Here is a 21,464-nt window from a genome sequence, read left to right as displayed (position 1 = left end):
TACAGAAAGGAAGTGAGGATATATCACTGCAATTTGATGAAGCCGTATATAGAGCGGAGCGGAGTCGTTAACTATACCATCAAAGAGCAGGATGGCAGTAGTACCAAGTTTCACGTTTTACCAAGTTTTACCAAGTACCAAGTACCAAATCGGCCTAGAAGAAGTAGTAGAACGCTCGGTAAGCTCGCACGCTCTAGGACCCGAGCAGCTAGATGAGCTAAAAGGGGTGTTAGGGGAATATATCGACAGGTTTAGCGATCGGCCAGGTAGAACCGAACTAATAACGCATGAAATAGAGCTGACATCAGCCGAACCCGTAAGATCAAAGCCTTACAGGGTGTCTCCAAGACAGAGAGAAATTATGGAGGCAGAGATACAGCGCATGCTAGAGTTGGGAGTTATTGAGCCCGCTGAGAGTGACTACACGTCACCGCTAATACTGGTAGAAACCCCTAACAAGGACCCTTGTCCGTGTGTTGACTACAAGAAGTTAAATGCCATCACTAGGGATCAGCTGTACCCAATACCCAACAGTGAGGAATGAATTGAAAGAGCTAATTGTGAGGAATGAATTGAAATGTATTTAGCGCTGCTAAATACATTTCTACTGTAGATCTCGTGCGGGGGTACTGGCAAGTTCCCCTTTCAGAAAGTGCCAGCCGCTATGCCGCATTCATCACACCTGTAGGCACTTTTCGCCCTCTCGCACTCACCTTCGGGCTAAAGAACGCGCCGTTTAGCTTATCTAAGTTCCTAAAAGACTTGCAGCAGTTCGCCTTGCCCTACCTTGATGATGTAGCAATTTTTTCGGACAGCTGGGAACAACACGTATCACACCTCAAACAGGTGTTCTCACGGTTGAGGGAAGCCGGCTTAACGATGAAAGCGGAAAAGTGTAGATTTGGTTGTTCACAGGTTACTTATCCGGGCCATGTTGTCGGCCAAGGCACGAGACGGCCGGCCGAGATGAAAATAGCTACGATTGGAGAATTTTCTCAGCCGCGCACGAAAACAGACCTTCGTTCATTTTTGGGACTTGTGGGGTAGTATCAACGGTACATTCCGAATTACTCGCAAATGGCAACTCCATTAACGGACGCCCTCCGAAAGGGAGCACCGAGTAACGTACACTGGGATAAGGACAAAGAGAACGCTTTCCAAAGTTTGAAAACGCTATTGGTTTCTCGTCCTGTGCTTCGCGCGCCAGACTACACAAAGGAATTCATAGTTCAGTGCGATGCAAGCGACAGAGGTATGGGCGTGGTACTTAGTCAGGTCGGCGAGGATAACGAGGAGCATCCTATCCTCTATGCCAGCCGTAAACTAAATGTAAGAGAGGAAGCCTACAGCGCTTCAGAGGAGGAGTGCGCTTGTTTAGTTTGGGCCGCCCAGAAGTTGTCGTGTTACTTGCACAGAGCGAAGTTCATTTTCGAGACTGACCACTGTCCTCTGACGTGGCTCAATCAAATGTCACACAAAAATGGCCGCTTGCTCCGATGAAGCCTCACTCTCCAAGAGTATAACTTCTCCGTTAGATATAAGAAAGGAAAGTTGCATAGCAATGCTGATGGTTTGAGCAGGCTAATTTGAATTCTGCATTTGAGGGTCCCACCGAAATTTTAGGGTTACTAGTGTTAATTTTGTTAAGCCAAGAAGATTCCCTATCATTTAGCAGGATTCCCTCCATGATTTCTGAATTTGTCAGCACGAAATTCCTTCAGAAATTGGCATAGTGAAATTCAGCATTTTTTTTTTTGTTTCTGCACTTACGTTTTTTTTTGTTTTGAAGGCTAGCGGGTCTAAAGTGGAGGCCAATGTACGTCATCTCGGCGCAGTGCCGTGTTGTGGGAATCATTTTGCAGTTGCCTGTCCTTGTTGGATGTTTTGGGGTGGTGACATCAATACACAAGTGGTCGCTGCGAGCCAAGGCATCACCCCCTGGCCACCAGCCATTCTCTTCCTGCCCAGCGGTTGTCAGCGCTAGACAGTCGAGATTTTCCGAGCCATGGAGGCGCTGTTAAGAACGGCCAGCTGCAGTGCAAGTTTTGCCAACCAGTTGCGACTGTGGAAGCAACATCTCAGGAGCATCGCCGCCAACCTCTAGCCACGGCATGGCGAAGTCGACTTTGTGTCGATATCAATATGCGCATCCTTCACTCTCCGTCGGTTCAGCTAGGATGCGTTGGGACTGAAGGAGTTTGACGAAGCAGGCTTTGTGCGCAACACGACAAAGCGGACCTCATCTCCTACGGGCGGTGGAGCTGCCGCGGACACTCCTTCCAACGCACCGACCAAGACGCAAGACAATGTGCTGCCTGGAACGACTCCGAGTTCTATGAAATTCGTGTGGTGTCGGTTTCGGACCATAAACATGTGTGTGTATGTGTGTGTAAACCGTGCCGCGGGGAGGCGGCTAGTTTGCGAAGACTAAACGAACGTTCGCATCACCTTGTATCGGGAGAGGACAGAGTGTTTAAAAACCGCTGTTGTGCGGCTGCTCAGGTCACTCTCTCTCAAGCAGTCATGTTAGACTGATATAAACACAGTAAATAAACCCATATTCCTCATTCTCGATGAGAAGCAGTCCTTCCCTTCATCAATGTCCTCAGCGTGGATAAGTTGGACGTCGGCATGGGCCAGCTACCTTCTAATTCATGCCCGACTCCAACCTTGACAACGGATCACCAGCGATGGGATTGAGCCCCCAATCATAACAGTGCACAGCTACATGCGGGAGGGTCCAACCCTCGTGTGCTCGAGTCCGTGGTGTCGCAGCACACCAAACGCCTGCTGACACAGACGCCCCTGCGGGTAACCCAACAATATTCCTCATTAAACAAAGTAATTCTCCGTCACACAATTGAAAAAGAAAGCTATATATTTCTGAAAGACAATCGCCAACCATTCCCGCCTTAAAATCCAGTTCTACTTTTTGTACAAATCTGCTTGATTCTTTCATATTTTTTATTGTTTCAAGAGTTTATTCTCCCATTTCAATTTGTAACATGCCACTCCCCTCATAATCTGAAAACCGAAAGAGTAAATAAACAAACATAAACTGAGCACAAAATCTACTTTCACCATGGAGATGATGTCAAGCAGATGAGACCCCTCCCAAGACCTACTGGATGACGAAGAGCAGGAAGTCGGCGATGTCCTCGATGTACCACTCGGGGTAGGCAGCCAACAGCTTGGGCAACGCAGGTGTATCCACTGGGGCCCTGCACAGGCATGCCTCAGTCATTCCAGAACCTAGTGACAAGATCCTCTGAGCATACCAAGAACCTCACTTGTCTAAAGGGGCCTGGAAACACTTTTACAATTAATCACAGAATGTCCTCACTAATAAAGCACATTGTCTCATGAATCTCCTGCCGATTTTTCTTTTTTAATACTTCAACTTTAAGTGGAGTTGTTGCATCGATGCCTGTCTCTTTCTTTTCGTCTCCACAAGTGCGCTGAAAGCTACACAGCAGAAAAGCTAACAGTAAAGCCCTGGCTAGATAGATGGATGGGTGGATACTAGCAGTGTCCCCTTTGAAATGAGGGTTGCGCCACTAAGCAGTTGTTCCTATTTTGCCTAGCGTCCTACCTATCTTACTGAAGAGAAAGAAAATAGAAAAAAGAAAAAAAAAAAGCAGAAGTTGATTGTCACAGCACCCGGTAGTGGCCACTGTAGACTACGGTACACAGCTGCCTGCAGTGCAAAGATGAAATGATTTTTTCGTCTTTTAGAGACTGCCAACATAAATACTTTTCCTTGATTTAACTCAAAATTAGTAACTGTGTATTACTAAAAATGCTCTCGGAATCACGAAATCAGCCAACAGTGTTGGTGGGACCAGCTGCTTTCGATGATGCTACCCGACGGCATTGTGAAAGTGACAAGTGATTTTTTGCCATTTCTGACATTGTGAATTCCCTGCTGCATGCAGTGCAGTATTTGGCTCACATGTTCACAGCTGCCTCTATGACAGATCAGCAAATTTTTTTACTATTGTCCCGAAGTATGCTGTGGGCCCTTTTTTCCTTTTTCCTTTCCATGCAGATAGCGGTGTCCATGATGCGGAAACACGAAATGAGCAGCGCAGATGAATGGAGCCTTCACACAGAGATGACTGCTCTCACCCGGTCGACGCAGACATACCTGACAATCACTTTGTGTACATGTCACGTGGTCGTTTCACGCTTGTCTGTACTGTCCATTGGGGGGAGTGAATCATTTAGTTATGGTTAACTTTGCGGTGTGCGTGGTATTTTCACGAACACGTCTGGTTGCTTAAACTCTGGCCCCTATTGGATCATGTAGGCTTGCCTGATTGGTGTGAGTAGGCCATTGGCGGAGAAGCCCGTGTCTGCGGATGGTCCTCAGGTCCCTTGGATGCTGTGGAACCCAATTTAAGGAAGGGGTCTGAGTCGTTTTGGAAAAGCTGGGACGCAGCAGCCCACGGCGCCACTTACCCCCGTGAGACCAGGCTGGTCAGGCAGGCCATCGACGACTGGTATGACCCCGTTTTGTATGTAACATGTACAGTGTAAAGTTAAGGTTCTGCCAAGTTAATAAACCTAGTTTTTCAAATGGTACCTCTCGTCGTACCTGCTGATCTGCCCTTACCTCTGCTGAAAGAGCACGTCCCCCTTCACTGTCGTCTCGGCAAATGCATCTGAACTTCACTTTGTTACACTATGCTGAAAAAGTGTTTCACAGCCCCTTCAAGGGAAGCTCCAGGGCAAACTATGATTCTGAAATTCAAATACATGTAAAATGCCGAAATGCATTTATGAGGGAAGCACTGCAGCAATTTGAATTAATATTGTTGCATTTGAGAGACAAAAGTAAAATTTTAGTGACGCTAGGAAGCAGAATTTCAATTTAGAGGCTAAACTTTTGAACAATATTCCCAAACAGGGTGTCTACCAAGTTGACATTTCCAAATTCCCAGAGTTTTCCAGGTTTTCCCTGGGTGCCTTTGCACAATTCCCTGAGTGATGCAGAACTATGTGTTATGTCAAGACGGCCTGAAACCATATCGCCCGATGCTGTCACTCTCTAATAAGCATATGAAAAAAAATTTTTAAAAAAGACGATTTAAACCAATTTGAATACTAAGGAGTAGTGTTTCTTATTCAAAAAGAGAATAGAAGGGAGGGGTTACAAAATGCACAGCAGATAAAATATCTGAAAAAAATTGGAAAGGGAGTCGGGCATTCTCAAATACGAATAAAAAGGAGATGCATACAGTAGCAAATATTTTTGAATATGTATTATTTCTATCAACTGATAGCAAGCTCGGTGGTATGAAGCCCGAACTTTGTCACAATTGAGATTCTCTCTCAACAGCTCGTAAGTCAACCTCAACTGTCCTGACATACTCGCAGCCCGGGCACGACACCTTAGTGCTGTATTTCACTGCTTTAAAGAGTTTATTTTGGTTTGGATGAGGCACACCTGCATCTTGCCATCAGCCAACACTTAGTTTTTTGAGCTCAGGCTCCTTCAAAACAGTGGCAGCACGCTTCCTTTCCCATTCATTCCTCCATCCGTAGGTCCTTTCAGTTCTTGTTCTCCTTCCGCCACTCGTTCACCTCACGGACAATTTGAAGCACCTTCTTGGTCAGTTGCACAGTCCACGTCCGATTTTTCAAACCCCCTATGAGCCACGAAAACGTCCGAAAAATCGGCGAGTGGGAAAAAATAAATGCATGCCATTTACTGTCCTTAGGGGCTCAAACCACCACAGGCACATGCAAAAATGCTTTGAAGGCCTGCAGGTACACATATTAGGCATATCACTGCTCATACTGTGACAGGAAATACCGAGTGCACGCGTGTATAATTAAGGAATAGATACTGTGTTCCGTGGCAAAAGGCCCTTCCCACGCTTGTTATGCTTCACTGCAATACTTTTGTGCATGCTTCACCAAGTAACATTTCTGTATCGAGGCGAAGCTGACTTTCGGGACCCAGCATTATGCAACGCATCGTGCTTTACAAGCTTGTAAGCCAATCGCGAGGACCACAAAGAGTCCGTGCCATTGCTGACAGCAGCGAATTCTTTCAATAAAAAACACGGCACCCAATGGCAAGAAGCTTCACAGCAAACGTCGAAGCAGTTAATTAGGCCTAATGTGGCCGCAGTAATGGATAGCTACGGCTGCCAGCGGATCTGTGTGTGAGAGAGCCGGTTCGAGGTGGTGAGGTAATCAAATGCCAGCGGTGGTGGCTTTGATTAAAGCTGTTTCAGATCTGCGGTCACGGCAAAACGTCTGGAAAATCGGACGACGAAGAGTTGTTGCGTCCGAAATTTCAGAAGTTCTGATACATTGACTCTATGGGATACGTGGTGGTGCCGCGAAGCTGTCCAAATTATCGGGAATCCGGAAAGTCGCTCGTTGACTGTACTCTGGCAACTCCTCCAGCCGACGACGCAGCATCAAAGACCATTCGCTACGATTCCTCTCCGTTACTCGAGCCAGCACTACCGCGACTTTCGACACTTTCAATAAAATTACAGCTAATTTTCCCGGATAGAGGCACAAATTCCCTGAGCTTTCCCTCAGTTCTTCCAGACTACTTAAAATCCCTGAGAATTCCCTGAGGCGCCCTGTTTTTGCATGTAAATGTAACATGAACCAAATGGAAAATACACACATGAAGGTGGGGGGGGGAAGGGTGGGGGGGGGGTTCATGGGACTTCATGGAGCTTTGCAGGGTTCCCTAGGAGTCCCAGGCTGAGACCAACATGCTTTAGAAGCGCTGTTGTGGACAGATGCTTGCCTCTAGGCTATCGGTATGAACAGTCTTGTAATATGAATGTGTGGATTTTATTGGTGCAATGGCCAGGTATGGCCAAAGAGCACCACGCAAGTGTTGGTGATTTCGCGGTGGAGAGATGGGTTCTATGAAGTGGATGTGACGTGGCTGTAAAGGGGCCTAAAAATAGTCGCTGTAGAGTGCGTAAAATGTACGTGTACTAATAAGATTATGGCGATGGCAAATGACGTGTAGTATGAACATTAATGTGCATTAGAAATAATGACACAGCATAAAAAACATGTTAGACGCTGAAATTCACTAGAGCACCACTGCCTCGTTAGAGCCCTTGAGACACAAGGGCCTGTAGGCATGCGCTATACAAATCAACTATCACAGCGGCATCCTCTGGAAAGAGGATGCGCTACGAATTTAATGGGCAGATAACATGTAGGACAACATCATTTAAATAATTTAGGACTGCTTTGGTGTTAAAAACCGGTTCTTTACCAAGAAACATAGTTAGGTGGAGAGGGACACAATAACGATACGCAAGAGGAAAATGTTTTTTTCTTTCAGATTCGGCTTTGCGACACTCCTAGAGGACGTGGAGGACGGTCAGCCTTTCACTACATTGGCCACTGGTTGGCGGTTCATTTCCAGTAAACAGAAAATTGTGGTTACCAAATGTGTGCCCTATTCTGAGGCGACAGAATAGGACATCTGCTTGCCGTGATTTTGTTGGGGAGGGCGAAAAACCTAACTGTGGCTTTATAACATGCAGTTTATTATTTATTTCTGCATTCCACATGCGTTGCCAGTGTTGTCGCAGTTTCTTTCGTATGTAAGGCTTCAGATCTGTGACAGGGACAGCAGCCGTGGGAAAAGTGGTTAGTGACGTGAGTGATGTGGCCATTTTATCAGCTAGTACATTACCCTCATGCCTCTATTGCTAGGCACACACCATATTAGTACATGTTTATGTGATAGATAAATATTGCATAAGAGAGAGTAGAGTTCATTGAAGACAGGATTTGTATGCTTTTGTAAAGAAATTAACGCTTTTACAAGATTTAATGAGTCTGTAAATACTATTGCTCTGTTGAGTTTTAATTTATTTATATGTTTTACTGCAGACAGTACTGCATAGGCTTCTGCAGTGAAGATACTTGTTAAGGGATTCAATACGTCAGATTCAGAAAATGTGGGACCAACAGCAGCAAAAGATACGGCAGAGTGTGATTTTGATGCGTCTGTGTAGAATTCTGGGCACGAGTACTTCGACTGAAGTTCACGGAAATGGATAGCGATTTCGAGGTCAGGTGCGTGCTTTGTGACCTCTACAAAGGACACGTCACAGTCTATCACCTGCCACTCCCAGGGTGGTAATAGCTTAGCTGGAAGCATTGGGCGATATTTGAGAACTGGGACATCCATTTTGTGCTAAGTTCTCTTGCACGCAGTGAGAAAGGAAGTCTCATAGAGAGTTGATTCCGAAAAAGTGTTTCACACATCAAGTCGTTAATGGTTGTGAAACACGGATGTTCCTTATTAGAGTAAACCTTGAGAAAATACGTTAAGCTGATGTATGTTCTCTGAAAATGCAGTGACCACTCATCTGACTCGACATATAGACTTTTGACAGGGCTTGTTCTAAATGCGCCAGTGGCCAGACGGATACCCAGATGATGAACGGGGTCTAACATCTTAAGCGCGCTCGGTACGGCAGAGTGATGCACTACGGCACCATAATCTAACCATGATCAAACTAGGCTCCTGTAAATATTCAATAAGCACTGTCTGTCGCTACCCCACGTTGTGTGGGATAGGATTTTAAGTAAGTTAATTGTTCTAAGACATTTTTCTTTAAGATATTTTATGTGAGGAATGAGAGTAAGCCTGGAATCAAGTATAACACAAAGAAATGTGTGCTCTTTGTTTACAGGAATTTGTTGTCCGCCCAGTTCTATGCGAGGATCTGGGACCAGGCCTCTTTCTTGTGAAGAGAACACAAGAACTTTTCTGGGGGTTGACTTTAAATCCGTTTTGGTCTGCCCATTTGGACACCTTGTTTAAGCCCTGCTGTACCCGTCTTTTGCATACTGTGCGGTTGCAGGATTTGAAGCCTATTTGTACATCGTCTACGTATACGGAATAAAAAATGGCCGGTGGTAGTGAAGCACGTAGTGTGTTCATTTTAACGATAAAGAGAGTGCAGCTGAGCACGCCTCCCTGAGGTACACCAGTTTCCTGCGTAAAAGGACGTGACAGTGCATTGCTGACTTTTACACGGAAAGTACGACTGGACAAATAGCTTTCAATTATTTTCAACATATTTCCAGAGATGCCCATTCCCGACAAGTCTCGCAAGATCCCGTAACACCATGTTGTATCATATGCCCTCTCCATATCGAGAAATATCGAGAGGAAGTACTGTTTGTGTACAAAGGCATCGCGAATATATCCTTCAATGCGCACAAGATTATCGGTTGTCGACTGCCCTTGCCTGAAGCCACACTGTAGGGATCGAGCATATTGTTGAGTTCAAGGAAATGTATGAGTCTGCGATTAATCATTTCTTCAAATAGCTTACACAGACAATTTGTAAGAGCTATCGGATGATAACTTGCTACCAAGGAAGGGTCTTTTCCCTGCTTCAGAACAGGAACCACAACCGCTTCTTTCCATGTAGATGGGAGGTATCCCACAGCCCAAATAGTGTTGAAAAGTGTGAGTAGTGTAACCTGTGTGTCAGTATGTAAGTTTCTGATCATGTCATACATGACTCTGTCAGGTCCCGGTGCAGTGCTTTTGCATGTGTTCAAGGCAGCTCTCAACTCCGCAATACTGAAAGGCCAGTTATGGGGTTCATTTTGTCTGGATTTTTGTATGATTAGCGTACATTCTCCTATTTCCTTATATTTTAGAAAGGATTGAGAATAATGGGTTGCACTCGACACGCTCTCAAAGTGCTCCCCAAATGAGTCTGCCTGATCTTGCAGGGTATCGCTTTGTGTGTTTACCAAAGGGAGTGAATATGCTTGTCGCCCTCTTGTCCTATTAACCCTGTTCTAGACTTTGGCCTCATCTGTACACGAGTTGATACTCGATAAAAACTTCTGCCAACTCTCTCTTCTGGCCTGTTGGCGCGTTCTCCTGGCTTGAGACATTACTGTGTTGAAGTTGACAAGATTCTTTGCAGTGGGAGAAGCGCGTAGAAACCCCCCCGTTTTGTTCTGTTTCCTACGAGTGATTCTACGTTGCTCGTTCCACCATGGGACACGCCGTTTGCACGCCAAGCCATTTACTTCCAATATGCATTTAGATGCGGCATCTATCATGAAGGCTGTAAAATACTCAACAGCAGCATCAATTCCTAACGAGGACATGTCATCCCATGAGATACTAGTGGGAGTTCGGAATTTATCCCAATCGGCTGTATCAATCTTCCACTTAGGAGCCTGTAGTGGATATTCGTTTTCTTTAGGTGTTTGTAGCAGTATGGGGAAGTGGTCGCTTCCATAGGGATTGTTTGTAACTTCCCATACGAGTTCAGGCAGTACAGACAGGGAAACAAGGCTAAGATCAATTGAAGAAAAGGTTCTGTTTGCAAGACAGTAATATGTGGGTTCCTTCTTAGTCAGCAGACATGCACAGGACGAAAAAAAGGAACTGTTCAATGAGACGACCTCGCGTATCGATACGAGAGTCTCCCCACAAGCTGCTATGTGCATTGAAATCGCCAAGAACAACATACGGTTCAGGCAATTGATCTATAAAGGACTGAAATTCATGTTTGTTTAATTGGTAATGTGGGGGTATGTAAAGCGAGCAAATGGTGATGAGTTTGTTTAGGAGAACAACTCGAACCGCCACTGCTTCGAGGGATGTTTCTAGCCGAGTCTTGTAGAAGTGAATCTTATAATGGCAATAGAGCTTTTGAGTCACTGATTTATTGATAACATAAAACTTTTTCCAGGACTAAGCCTGTGTTTGCTGCATCAGTACAGAACCCATGGCAAACAAGTTTAGCTCACAGACTTCAAATGGTTCAGAATAATTTTGCAAGATTGATACTACCACTTTCGAATACATGGATAATGTAAGAGAGATAAAATTAGGCCCTAACCTATCAGCTTGCTGTAAAATCTCGCTTAGGGCTTTCTCACTATTTGTAATGTCACTATGATCTGTTCTATGAACCTCCTGCACAGTACCTTACAAGCCCTACTGCCAATAAGGCACCATTTTGCTGGGCTAATAAATGTTTTGGTTCGGTGCAGTGTTGATGCACAGCAACCACTAGGCACTCTGAGAGCCAAAAATTTGGGCTGCAAAAAAAACGTGGCCACCTGAATGACAACTTTTTTTCAGGCTGCCAACATTGTGCGATATCAGAAAACATTGAGTCAGACATTGTATTGAATGAGACACTATAATAATAATAATAATAGTAATAATAATAATAATAATAATAATAATAATAATAATAATAATCAGCAGCAGCAGCATCAGTCTGGTTACGCCCATTGCAGGGCAAAGGCCTCTCCCATACTTCTCCAACTACCCCAGTAATGTGCTAATTGTGGCCATGTTGTCCCTGCAAACTTCTTAATCCCATCTGGCCACCTAACTTTCTGCCGCCCCCTGCTACGCTTCCCTTCCCTTGGAATCCAGTCCGTAACCCTTAATGACCATCAGTTATCTTCCCTCCTCATTACATGTCCTGCCCATGCCCCATTTCTTTTTCTTGATTTCAACTAAGATGTCATTAACTCGTGTTTGTTCCCTCACCCAATCTGCTCTTTTTTATCCCTTAACGTAACACACATTGTTCTTCTTTCCATAGCTCGTTACGTCATCCTCAATTCAAGTAGAACCTTTTCGTAAGCCTCCAGGTTTGTGCCCCGTACGTGAGTACTGCTAAGACACAGATGGGGGGGGGGGGAGGGAGGGGTTATACACCTTTCTCTTGAGGGATAATGGCAACCTGCTGTTCATGATCTGAGAATACCTGCCAAACGCACCCCAGCCCATTCTTATTCTTCTGATTATTTCAGTCTTATGATCCGGATCCGCCGTCACTACCTGCCCTAAGTAGATGTATTCCCTTACCACTTTTAGTGCCTCACTACTATCGTAAACTGCAGTTCTCTTCTGAGACTGTTAAACATTACTTTAGTTTTCTGCAGATTAATTTTTAGACCCACCCTTCTGCTTTGCCTCTCCAGGTTAGTGAGCATGCATTGCAATTGGTCCCTAAGGTATTCTCCATTAACTCTTTTACCCAATTCTTCCCAATCCAGGTCTCTGAATACCTCCTGTAAACAAGCTGTGAATAGCATCGGAGAGATTGTATCTCCCTGCCTGACGCCTTTCTTTATTGGAATTTTGTTGCTCTCTTTATGGAGGACTACAGTTCCTGTGGAGCCGCTATAGATATCTTTCAGTATATTTACATACGGCTCATCTACACCCTGAATCTGTAATGCCTCCACGACTGCTGAGGTTTCGACTGAATCAAATGCTTTCTCGTAATCGATGAAAGCTATATATAAGGGTTGGTTATATTCCGCACATTCCTCTGTCACCTGACTGATAGTGTAAATATGGTCTATTGTTGAGCAGCCTTTACGAAATCCTGCCTAGTCCTTTGGCTGACAGAAGTCTAAGGTGTTCCCGATCCTATTTGCGATTACCTTAGTAAATACTTTGTAGGCAATAGTAAGCTGATCGGTCTATAATTTTTTAAGTTTTTGGCGTCCCCTTTCTTATGGATTAGGATTATGGTAGCGTTCTTCCAACATTCCGGTACGCTCGAGGTCATGAGGCATTGCGTATACAAGGTGGCCAGTTTTTCTAGAACAATCTGCCCACCATCTTTCAACAAATCTGCTGTTACCTGATCCTCCTCAGCTGCCCTCCCCCTTTGCATAGCTCCCAAGGCTTTCTTTACTTCTTCTGGCGTTATTTGTGTGATTGTTGTATTCATATAGGAGGTTGTGGCCAAGTACTGCGCCAAAGTGGCCAATCCTGCTCTGGTGAGGGAGTGCGTTACCGTTTCTGGTCACCGGGATCAGGCCGCACTCTAGGCCTGTTTACGCAATTTTATCAACACGCGGATTTTGAAAAAATACCGGTGGAAAATTGCGCGGCACCGGGATTCGAACCATGGTCCTCTTGCACGCGAGGCGTATACTCCACCTCTACGCCACCGCTGCACCCGCCCGAGACACTGCACGCGAGAGACTGTATGGCACCTAGTAATTTCTGTTTCTGTTATACATTGATTCTTTGGACAAGATGACTGTGCCCCAGGAATGTTAGAAAAATTGGTTGGTGACTGTAGCAGGAGACACTAGTTGTGCCGTTTTACAGACCACATCAGTGCGTGATGGAGCATATCACGACCACTCACAATTGGAGCACGGCCAGGAAGACGGCAGCTGCCAGGTTGTACAGGCCGAGGCAGCGGCTCAGCAGTAGGGGATCCAGTAGCCCTGCATCAGCACACAGCTTGCTCTGGGCCACCCGCCGGGCCTGGGCACGCCACTTGGCCAGCAGGCGGCGGTTGCGCCCAGCGGCAGGGCTCGCCTCCCACAGGGGCTGGGCAGCGGCCATCTCTTGGGCGAGCCGCTGCAGCTCCCGTAGGACCCGCAGCCGGCGGCCATAGCGGGCCATCGTAGGCACCACACCCAGGTGGGCTGCTTGTAACGCCAGGAACAGGCACTCTGTCGAAAAGTTGGCCGCCTCTCTCTTGGGCCGACGAAACCCTGCAAGAACGACCCATACTCCTGAGCAACCAATCATGTTTCCTTGCCTGGCATACCCTTTGACTTGGCTATATTATGTTTAATGCAATTATTCTTTAGGTACTTGATGCACTTTAGGGTGTCTCTATATCTCTAACAGTCTTTGCACCGACGCAGGTCACTGGGCAGTCTATGGTCGAATCTTTAAAGCATTGGGCTGCCATGCTGAGGGAACAGGCTTGAAAACCAACTATTGGACCAACTTGGGTCAGTGAATATGTGGCATGTGTACCCATGTGTCATGCTTTAACGTGGACATAGGCCAGTGGGAAAGCGGAACTGTATATGCGGAATTGGGTATGTGCTGCTCGTGAATTAATCTCTTTGATGCCAACTTAGACCACTCAGTGTGTGCGCTATTGGGTATGCGCTCCTTTCCAATAAACCTCTTTGATGTGAACTTAGGTCACAGGGCCAATAGGTGTGTGCCACTCTTCAGTGAACTTCTTTGATTTGGATCGCAGGGTATGTGCCATTATTCAATACCGCTTTCGACATCCATGTGCCCTTTGGCATGTGTCACAAGGAAAGTCAATTGAAACTTCTACGCTGCTTGAGTGGAATCGAATGCGCGCCACATACAGCTTGTCTTAACATACAAGCATGCAAGTGCCATGCACGGGCTTCACCGCTCAATGACAGAACCTGTTCAGTGGGAAGTGCGAGAGAGGAATGGAGCTACATACACACTTCATGGATAACATGTCTCTGCGGTGGCAACACGGTATGTCGATACATTGCTTCAGTGCTAATCACATTAACATTGAAATTCATTGTCAGATGTGCTCTGCCACTATTCTTTCACATCCACAAACATCTGCTGTTGTCAGCTGCAGCAGCTGTATATGTACATACCATAAAATTCCAGGCAGTTGCCACTATCCGTTTTGCTTTTGTCTTCTGTATAACCAATCATAAACAATCCTGTTTGTTTTATGATATTTGAGGAAAAAAAATACCGACAATGTATGTGTAACACCGCCAAAAAAACACGACACTAAGAGGGTGAAATCCAGTCCACCTGCTAGTGAGCTTCATTGAGACCTTGTCAGATGCTACTTATTTTCCCTAAAGCTCATAGTGTCGTCTAAGGGGACAAGTGCCATAATTTCATCCATCTGGAGTGTTGGTCCATTTGGGGCCAACACCATCGAGTCTACAGCAGGACAGCCTTGCTTTGGATGCACCTTGCACCAACCATTACTGAATAGTTCGATGACACACTTGGCTGGGCTCACAAAAAGTTCCAACTCAGAATCACAAACATTTGATTTCCTCTTTTTAGAACAAATTGTTTCCTTTAAAATCCAGTGAAAAGCCCTGGTGTGCGTAGAAGTAGGCTAGTCATTTCACCATCTTCAGTGAGTAAAGATACCTCCTCAGTATTTTGTTATCAGCAAGTTAATGTCTCATGAAAGATTGACAGCATTTATGACATGGGCCTATTACAAATGGTGATAGCATCGGTTGAAGTAAAAACATAAAAAGTTGTGGACATGTTTTTTTCACTAACAGCAGAAATAAAGAAGGTCACAACTACCTATATGGCAAAAACAGCGCACATAATTAGGTAGCTTCTAGAGAAGGAAACAAAACCACGACTGTACCCCCTCTTGTAATTTCCTAGTAACCAGCTTTCTTTTTTCTATGCCAAAGCAGGAAATTACAGAAGGTTGTGTTGTTTGTATTTTTGAACACAGGGGCACACGAGAATGACAAACAATTATACAATATGGTACACTCTTCTTGCAAGAAACTCATAAAAGGAACAGATGCCAAAGACCTTGCACTGTACGAGACAGATATCACCACGTTTATTTGATTACAAGCAAGGTGTTGAACCAGAAAAAATAATAGTTTGGTGCAGTCTCAATTTGCTCCACTTTTGTTCCGCTTCATATCCAGTTTGGAGAAATAAAATTTTACAACGGTTCCCGAGCCAGTTCAGCACAGCAAACTTTACCTTGTCCCATGACGGAGACAAACTTCAGAGTGCTACTGCCTTGTCCGCATGGTGCATGCGCAGATTTTGTCAGGAGCTGGAAGGGATGGCCCTCCTGGCCTATGACGACAACAGTAGAAATTTATCTGGACACTCAAGGACATTCAGGGAAAGTCACCATGGAATATCAAATTTAATACTGAATACCGACAATAACAAAAAAAAAAAAAAGTGGAATGAAAAGTTTTGTGGGAACTCTTCAGCAACAAAAGGCATGTTTACATTACAATAAAAGTAAGGAAAAAGAGGAAGAACACTCCTAGATGCAATCCATAGTGTGCAGTGCTCATTAAAAGAGCTGGAGCTACCACCCATCGTTTTGAAGGTGTTCAGGTGGGTCAAATAATAAATTGCTTTGTCTAAATCGAGACTGCGAATTCATAGGCTGCCTAAGATGAGAGATGCTTACTCGATGGCTGTTTGTGTGCATGTCTCAATTGAGATCAGTCTTTTTTTTCCCTGTAGACTGTAAGAACTATAAGAATTGGCCTTAAGGATGCCTTACTTATTAAGAAGGTTGTCTTACTGTCAAACTTGTGCCTCGAGGGTCAACATCTTTTTTACTACTTAATGTCAAACGCAGACCCCGCCACAATACAGTTCCAGGGTAGTATCCGCATGCCAGACAAACACTACAAAGATGGCACCAACAGCCTCATCCATCTCATTTTATCTTAAGAGACTGACAGCAGCAACCGGGAGAGTCCTCCCAGGACCTCGTGACTCGCTACCTCATTTGGCTCCAGCCTGTACATTCAGCGCTCGGCAAGATGAGTCACTCCACAACCACATTTTGCAAGGATTTGCGTCTATGAAAATACGCGAGAGGCTTCTCTATGAGGGACCATCATTCACGCTCAAGAAAGCCAAAGAACTTGGGCGAAGTGTCAAGCAAGTTCCCAAAGAACTTCAAATATTTGATGGGTCTTCAGTACAGTGCGTTTCTTCTCACCGACAATACGGCGTCGTTAACCATCACGTCCCCTCCCTGGGAGTTTAAGATGGCAGTCCTTGCCAAGCTCCTTCTTTGACCAGATGGGTTCTAGATGGCATCTGACAACATGGTGGAAAGTCACTAACTGGAGAAGCCGGCCAACATGCTGCTCGGCAAGGATAGCCAACACGTCACGGTCCATTGTTACAGATGTGGGTCAACTCGCCAGATAGCATCTCATCTAGGCTGTCCAGTCAGGAATGTCTCATGCCACGCTTGCAAGAAATTAGGGTATTATGCATCAGTTTGCGGGTCATGTATCTGAGCACATCAAGTGTTTCCTGCAAAAGCTCAGCTCATTTATGCGTCTGCGGAAGCAGAGTCAGCAGTCCGTTTTGTGCTGACCGTACAGGTACCCAGTCCCCATACAGCAACTATTCGCGCTGAAGTGTTTGTTACCAACACTCCACTCAAGTTGCTCATCGAAATTGGAGCTACAGTTTCTCTGATGAACATCGGTTTGTACCAGAAGTATTTTCAAGCTTTTCCTTTGTCCACTCCGAGAAGCCAAATCAAAAACTATTCGCAGCAAGAAATATTATAAGCCAGACATTTCTTTGCAGTGGTCAAGCACCACAGTATAGCTGCAAGAATCATTTTCCATGTCACGGATCAAGGCACTTCTCTGCAGGGCCTAGATGCCATCCAAGCTGTGGCCATCAACAAACAGGGATCTTTGCTCACATGTCACCAACAGTCAGAAACTCCAGCTGATGCAAACATCAAGTTATCGTCTCTGCCGCAACACGCTCCAGAGGAATTTTCGCGTCTACTCTCAGGACAACTGGAACTAATAAACAGCTTCATTCATGACGTTCATCAGCGACCTTCAGTGCAACCTGGAGCAGCAAGACTACGACCCCTACCCCTGGTGCTCCGTGAACAAGTTCAGCTTAATTACTTTGAGTGGAAAAAGCAGATATCATCGAACAAGTCTCAGCATTTGAGTGGAGAAAACCGCTCGTTGAAGTTTGGGAAAAGGACAATTCCATTCTATTTTGCGTCGATTTCCGAGAACACCACAAGGCCATCGTGGTCAGCTGGTCAGTTCTTTCTGCTGTCAAGAACTGATGAGCTTTTGCATCTGAATGCTGATGCGACTGTTCTCATTAAGTTAGATTTACAATCTGCCTATTATCAGGTACTGCTAGCCGGAAAAAGCCGAAAGCTTACCGCTTTCATTACTTATGACGGTCTCTTCAGCTTTAGAAGGCCCCTCACCAGGCTATATAGCAGATTTTGGTTATACACTGGAAATTGTTACGTGCTATATGAGGAATGTTCTACCGCAAGAATTTTCCATGTTACGTCGTTATTAGCTGAGATAGAAATATTGAAGTGCTGAGAACCAATGATTTAAGGAAGTGAGTGCCACTGCTAAGATACTCTCTCCACTTCTAACCTCAGTAAACAACATTCCTTCCCTGCGTTCTCCCGATTCCTCACCCCGCGTGATGCAAACATCACGAGCCCCTCCTCCTTTTTTTTTTCTCTAGTTTTCTTTGCTGTATGGTGCACTTCCAGTGACGGCTGCACGTGCAAGCTGTTGCTTTTGTCTTGTTTCACGCAGCATACGATTTTGTGTCCTGTGCACAAGAACACCTGATTAGCAATATAAGTCAGTGCTAGACGAACAACAAGGCAGACGCAAGCGGATCACAGAACATGATCGCGCGCTGGAACACGGTCAAAAATAACATAGTTCAATTCTTTGCACTCACGACTGCCCGACATGGGAACAAGCAGACGAAACGGAAGTACATGGTACTTGCTGTGGTACAAAGTGAAACAAAAGCTCACAGACATTGAGTTTGTAGGTTTCATTATTTCTCTAAACTTTAATTCGTCTATTGAAGCAACTGATTAAATAACTGATGTTGCCTTAAAAAATTTTCGTAGTCACGTGTTAGGATGAACAATGTCACAGCACTGCCATGTACATAGGCGCACTTGTGCGATATGCATAGACTCTCAGGCTGGGAGCGTGGGGCCCATGACGAAAAGAGAAAACGGCATTTGCTGTGAAATTTAGGCTTTTTCCACAGTGTGTATGGATATAATACTTAGCAGATGCAATCGTTAGCACACATTGCACGCACTGTGCTTGTGAGCTCAAAATGGCCAGACTGGTGAGGGACCCTTTAAGAGGGTATGTTTCGATTTGCTTGGAAACGTTCGTTTCACACTTTTCTATTGAACAGTTTTCTTTTAGTTTATGCATTACCAGTAAGATCGTTCAGGTTGCTATAATTAGCATGTTACTATACTTTGCTGTATTCAGCATTTAAGGAGCTTGTATACAAGTTCTTCTTTCCGATGCTCAACAGAGGTTTAACCGTCCTATACGAATAAGGTTCTCATGCCAAAAATTTCTTCTCCTACATAACAGTTAGGCAAATAGCATCCTCAAAAGGGAGATTTCCTGCAGCATAATTGTGCAGTATGTGCACCTTCAAGTCAACTACAGTAAATGACTGTCATATGAATTCGGCTTTTATGCCAAAATATGTCCCTTTGAACATTCCCACAGCATAAACATGCCATACATGACACTAAGGTTATATAGCATCCTTCAAAAGGGGGGATCTCTGAACATTCGCACAGCATAAACCTACCATACCTACAGTGCCAAGTCAACGACAGTCAAGGAACATCACTCTTTGCCCAGGCTCAGAGCGAGTGATCCTTGTTAGCAGAGGCGGATACATAGGTGCTCACATTGTCTTTCTTTTACATTCAGTGTCCATATAGTGTGAATTTGTTCGTAATATTGTCTTTTTAATACGCATGTGTTATTTAGGTTTGAAAAAAAAATTAAATAATGGGGTGTAACATGCCAAAACCACAATCTGATTATGAGGAAAACCTATTTAGGTTCGCATCTTTACATTATATAAACAGTGTTGTGTGCAATGTATGTCATGATGTTAACCCTTTCAGGGTCAAGGATGCAAATATACGGCGCTGCAAACAAGTCCAAAATGGTCGATGCCGTATATTTACGGCGGCCTCTGTATGTTTAGAACGGGCGCCAATTTCCTAACTATTTCTTTTCTGGCATGTGCTGCCACTATTTGGGAATACAGGGATTTTTTTTTCTCACGCCTCCCTCTCGGTTTTGGTTGTACGGTTTGTTTTACGAGCTAGTTTGCTCCAGTGCATCTATATACTACTGCTCGCGCATTAGTGCGCAGGCGGGTGGGTGGCGGTTTGGGTGTTCTTCCACGGGCGGTTTCGGCTTATTGCACTCGCAAAACTGATGGCTATCTCATTACTAAATGCTCAAAGAGCAAATGCCTGTTTCTCGCTCGTTTAGTGCTCACGGGGGTGCGCATAGGAAGGATCCCACCATGCATATGTTTCCTTTTCTTTTTTGAGACTTGCGAAAACTAATTGCCTCTGGTTGGCATTAAGATGAAGATTAGCATAAGTTTGTCCCGTTTTGCTTTTTTTGATGGGCACACAAGCACACAGTTTTCTGGAGTGCTCTCACCTACACAGTTCGATTAAGCTATGGACGTAAACATTAGTGTAAAGCAGGAACATTTGACACTTGTGAAATATTTTCATGTGCACATTTTCTAAGCCTTATGTGTATAACAATGTATCAAATTTTTAATTCTTATAAGTTTATTTCCTTTTTTTTATTGTTGTTATTCATGAATAAACAGTACATATGTACCAATGCAAAGCATTTTTTTCTCACTTTAAGGTCACCCTAGAAAAATTACGGTAAATGTTTTCAAAATAGGTCCTTCAGTAGAATTGGAATCTGCAATAAAAAGAATCGACCCTGGGCGGTCGCACATTGCGAAAAAAATCGACCTTGAAAGGGTTAATTTTGAGGTATTACATTTCATGCGTTCATGTGGAAAAAAAAAAAAAATTATATATATATATATATATATATGTAATGGGAACCAAAGACATCTCAAGTCTAAAAACTATTGCCTTGAAAATGTCTGTCATAACGTAGACGTACCTGCATTTTAAAGAAAAAAAAATTGCCGCTTCCTGTTTTTTCTTGCATAAATATGCCCATAGTATGCTACTCCATCAGGAAGATGTGACTAACACTCAGTTTTGAATTGCTAATATATAAGGATACACCCAAAAAATCGAACACATTAAGTTTTACGGTGTTTAACGTGGTGTACAGTTTTTAAGCTTAGCAACAGACTGAATATAGAGTGGTTCATTTCCATTGCATTTACTTTATTCTGTAATGACATGGGTCCTCCTCGAACAAAAAATGTTATTCATCATGTAACGTATACAATTCATGCTTTTCATCTGTAAGACATTCGTGTGTTTTTTTAGTACTTCAGTTTAATAAGCAATTTAACACAGTCCACTCTTCGTTTAATGGAGAGGTGATGCTGTATGTTCAGTTTCGGATAGTTTTAACCGTTAACGCCATGCCATGTCTCATTACAATGGGCCCTGATAATATGACAAAAAACGTCCATTTTATCTAGAGACCCTAATATAAGAGACGCCTCACTTCTGAAGCTTTTGTCACGATCTCTAACAACTTTATTGCAAAGAGTGAGTGACGAATGTCCAAAATAGTAATAATAAAAGAAAGCTGGTTTTGCCATCGCTTGCAATAGCAAAATACGCAAGATAAGCGTGGCAGCAGCAGCACCGAGCGAATTTACCTTCATGCTGTCTCTTGCTTCAACGTAAACTAAACATCAAAAGCACAGTACATATGAGCCTACTGGCACTGGGCGCACTTTGTCCACATTGTAGACTGCTTTGAAGACGAGGGCTGCACCCGCTTTGTTTACATCGCAGGTGGCTTTCACCCGCACCTTTAACAGCAGCCACTGGAGTAGAATCCCCTTCTCTTTCCCACACCTCCACCCAGTGTCTCGCACGCGAAAGGCGGCCGCTTCC

The 21,464-nt window shown here is 44.4% G+C and overlaps 1 protein-coding gene across 5 annotated transcripts in view; it reads right to left on the bottom strand.

Moving 5' to 3' along the window:
• The window catches only part of Ube4B (Ubiquitination factor E4B), a 547,587-nt gene that overhangs the window by 199,328 nt on the left and 326,795 nt on the right, over positions 1-21,464 (bottom strand). For all 5 annotated transcript variants that reach the window (XM_075686926.1, XM_075686927.1, XM_075686925.1 and 2 more), the window contains 2 exons: positions 13,173-13,527; positions 3,126-3,221 (listed from right to left, as the gene is read on the bottom strand). In XM_075686926.1, coding sequence (XP_075543041.1) covers positions 3,126-3,221; positions 13,173-13,527 — 451 coding nt within the window. The remainder of the gene's footprint in view (positions 1-3,125; positions 3,222-13,172; positions 13,528-21,464) is intronic.

The sequence above is a fragment of the Dermacentor variabilis genome, chromosome 3, assembly GCF_050947875.1.
Source record: "Dermacentor variabilis isolate Ectoservices chromosome 3, ASM5094787v1, whole genome shotgun sequence".
Taxonomy (NCBI): Eukaryota; Metazoa; Arthropoda; class Arachnida; order Ixodida; family Ixodidae; genus Dermacentor; species Dermacentor variabilis.
Note: the sequence above shows the minus strand (reverse complement) of the source record. Positions and strands in the feature narration are given on the sequence as shown.